The sequence below is a fragment of the Arachis ipaensis genome, chromosome B05 (genome assembly GCF_000816755.2).
Source record: "Arachis ipaensis cultivar K30076 chromosome B05, Araip1.1, whole genome shotgun sequence".
Classification (NCBI taxonomy): Eukaryota; Viridiplantae; Streptophyta; class Magnoliopsida; order Fabales; family Fabaceae; genus Arachis; species Arachis ipaensis.
In genome coordinates, this window is record NC_029789.2 from 141,280,800 (window position 1) to 141,283,609 (window position 2,810).

The 2,810-nt window shown below is 30.4% G+C and overlaps 1 protein-coding gene and 1 long non-coding RNA gene across 2 annotated transcripts in view; one reads left to right on the forward strand and one right to left on the reverse strand.

Annotated features, from left to right (window-relative positions):
* Positions 1 to 1,849, reverse strand: part of LOC107641349 (probable phospholipid-transporting ATPase 8) — a 6,853-nt gene extending 5,004 nt beyond the window's left edge. Inside the window, exons 1-2 of the mRNA XM_021103028.1 lie at positions 685 to 1,849; positions 1 to 110 (exon numbers count right to left, since the gene is read on the reverse strand). The exon at positions 1 to 110 is cut by the window's left edge and continues 1,281 nt beyond it. Coding sequence (XP_020958687.1) covers positions 1 to 110; positions 685 to 1,083 — 509 coding nt within the window. The 5' untranslated portion in view covers positions 1,084 to 1,849. The remainder of the gene's footprint in view (positions 111 to 684) is intronic.
* LOC110262624 overlaps positions 1 to 2,810 on the forward strand; it is an 18,332-nt gene that overhangs the window by 5,893 nt on the left and 9,629 nt on the right. The window lies entirely within an intron of this gene.

The window sequence follows — 2,810 nt, forward strand, 5'->3', positions numbered from 1 at the left end:
TCCTTACACACCTTAACAATATCACCAACTCGGAGTTTTTTCCATCTAGTCTCCACAAATGTATAATTTTTACCATATACCAGAACCTTTCGGTTGTTTGCCTCTATATCCTGAAGAAATAAACCAAAGTTAGATAGGAAAACCTTAAGAAAACATATCACCAACAGTATCTGAAGAAAAAAAAGAAAGAAAAGACAAACAAGTTAAGTAAAACATAAAGCAAAGCAAAAAAGCAACATTAGATTATATTCTAGAACAATTATGAAACAATGTTGTTTCTTTGAATTATATCTCTCGGGGTCAGGAAGACAAAAACTTTCTGCCACCAATTGGAAAGAAGAGATTATATTATATGAATCAAAGTAGGGAAACATAAAGGTTTCCAGAAACAATGTGTAAATAGCTCTGCATTGTAAGATAATGGAATTGAAAAAGTCATCTAACATCAGATTTCTAATGTTAAACATATGAGCATACACCAGATCTTAATTGATAGACACTTTCCATATTTCAATTCAAAAAGAGGCTTTTGCATAAAGGTGAGGTTTAGATATAAAACAATTCATATTCCTAAGCTTTTGGAAGAGAAGTTTTGTGACATTGGCAGTGTATGATGAAAAAGGCATAAAAAAGTGCATCAAATCAAATAATAATTAATAATAAAATAGAAAAGAAAAAGATTACCTGCTTTCTCCTCCTCCAATCTTCCACAGCTTCCTTGGCCATAGTAGCTCCAATGACAAGCAACAATGGTGCAACAATACTGAGAGCTGTATAAGGTGCCAATGGACTAAATGAAACACAAGCAACAACAAGAAAATATATATTTGCAACCCTCCTAAACTGTTCAAAAAGGGACTTGGGGATGAAATTAAAAGCTGTGTACTTTGTGGTTGACACATAGTTCCCTCTATAATTCTGCTGAATTGCATCAGGGTTATCAGGATCATTGCAATACACAATCCTTGAGTACCCTCTCTGACCAATTTGGGAATGCCCATCTCCAAATGAAGATTTCAAACAAGAAAATGAATATAGTTTGCTGAAATGTATCCTCTTTTTTGTGATGATCCCTTCAGGCATCTTCTCCTTTTTTTTTCCTCAGCTACAAATCAAGCATTCTCCCAAGAAATCACACAAATATCCTCAGAATCAAACACACTCACCTACTTCTTTGAAAGAAAAGATAATAACTTTAAGAAAATAGGCCAACCCCTTTACCTAAAATAGGGTAAAGTCCACAAATTTGGGAAGAAACAGAGAGAAGAAAAGAAGAAAGAACCAGCTTGATTTGGGAAAATGAGCTTGGAAACACTGAAAGAGACACCAGAAAATGGTTGAACAAGATTCAAAATACCAACTATAGAAGTAATAAAGAACTCTCCTAGATCATGTGCACAAGAATCACAGCTAAAGGAGTAAAGCTTGAATGAAACCTTCAAAGTTTAGAATTTTTTTTGTTCTAATTCCTTGCTCTCAGTGAAAGCTGCAGAAGATGTCTCTTCCTTGCAGCTTCAACCGAATTTGTTAGAGAGAGAAAACAAAAGAAAATATAAAAAATAAAGAGAAAGAAAATGAATTGAGAGAGAAAGAGAGAGGGGGGTTCTTTGGTGTGAGTAGCAGTTAACTTTGCCGCTTGTATAAGCAAACAAACAAATGAGAGAGACAGAAAAAACATTGATAGAACCGACCAACGAGCATGCTTCATTTACTCATTACTACTTCACTTCTCTTCCATTCTTTTCTCTTCTCTTCTCTTCTCTTGTTACTGCTTCCATTCAATCATTCATTTCATGTGCCATTCACCAAAGAAATTAATAACAACAATAAAGAAAATAGGAGTGACAAAATAATACAAGGGACCAAATCAGGAAGAAAAAAAAAAAAAGATAAAGGTGGGGTATTGAAAGCAAATGTGAATTACTAGAATGAGGTGTAATATCTATAAATATTATTTTTATATATTATTCGAAATTTAGTAAAATAGTACAAGTCTGTACGTAGAATTATTATTATTATTATTATTTTGAGATAATATTGATAAAACAATCACAATTTTGATTGAAAAAATAGAAACAACATGAAAATTTTGCATAATCACACTTTTTCCACAGAAATATGAAAACAGTAGATATGAATATTTATTTAATTATAACCATAGCGATAAGAAAAATAAAAATTTAAATATAAAAAGATAATTAAGATATTTTTTGAAAAACAGAAATACAAATATCAATATCTATTTAGTGTTTTTCTTATTTCTACTTGTTAATGATATCAATTTGTCTGTTTAACACAGTTCATATCTACGCCTAATTTTTTTGGATATTGAAAAATTTTGGTATAACATTTAGTTATTAAATTTTATGGTATCTTTTAAAAATTTAAAATGAAATTATAAAATTTAATAATTGAGTGTTATACCAAAATTTTATTAATGTCTAAAAAAATATATGCATATGTACACGTAACTTTTATTTTTTATTTATTTGTTTTCATTAACTAAATGGTATATATATATATAGTGACTTTTGAAGTTGCATGAGGTGAATGAGTTTGAATAGGGAAAGTTATGATGCATTGCATCACTGAAAATCCAGAAAAAGAGATTCAAGTGTATTGTTTCTTGTTGTGTTGTTACACGTGTTCTTTAGTTCTTACATTTGACAGCAACCAACGCTGATACAGATAGATACGCCTCCACCCTTGTCGTACTAACTGCTACAACATGTCTCTTCCTTTTTCATGTGTTTCCCTAATATTCTATATATTTCTATTTTTTTATATTTGTATGAATTTAATTTTAATAT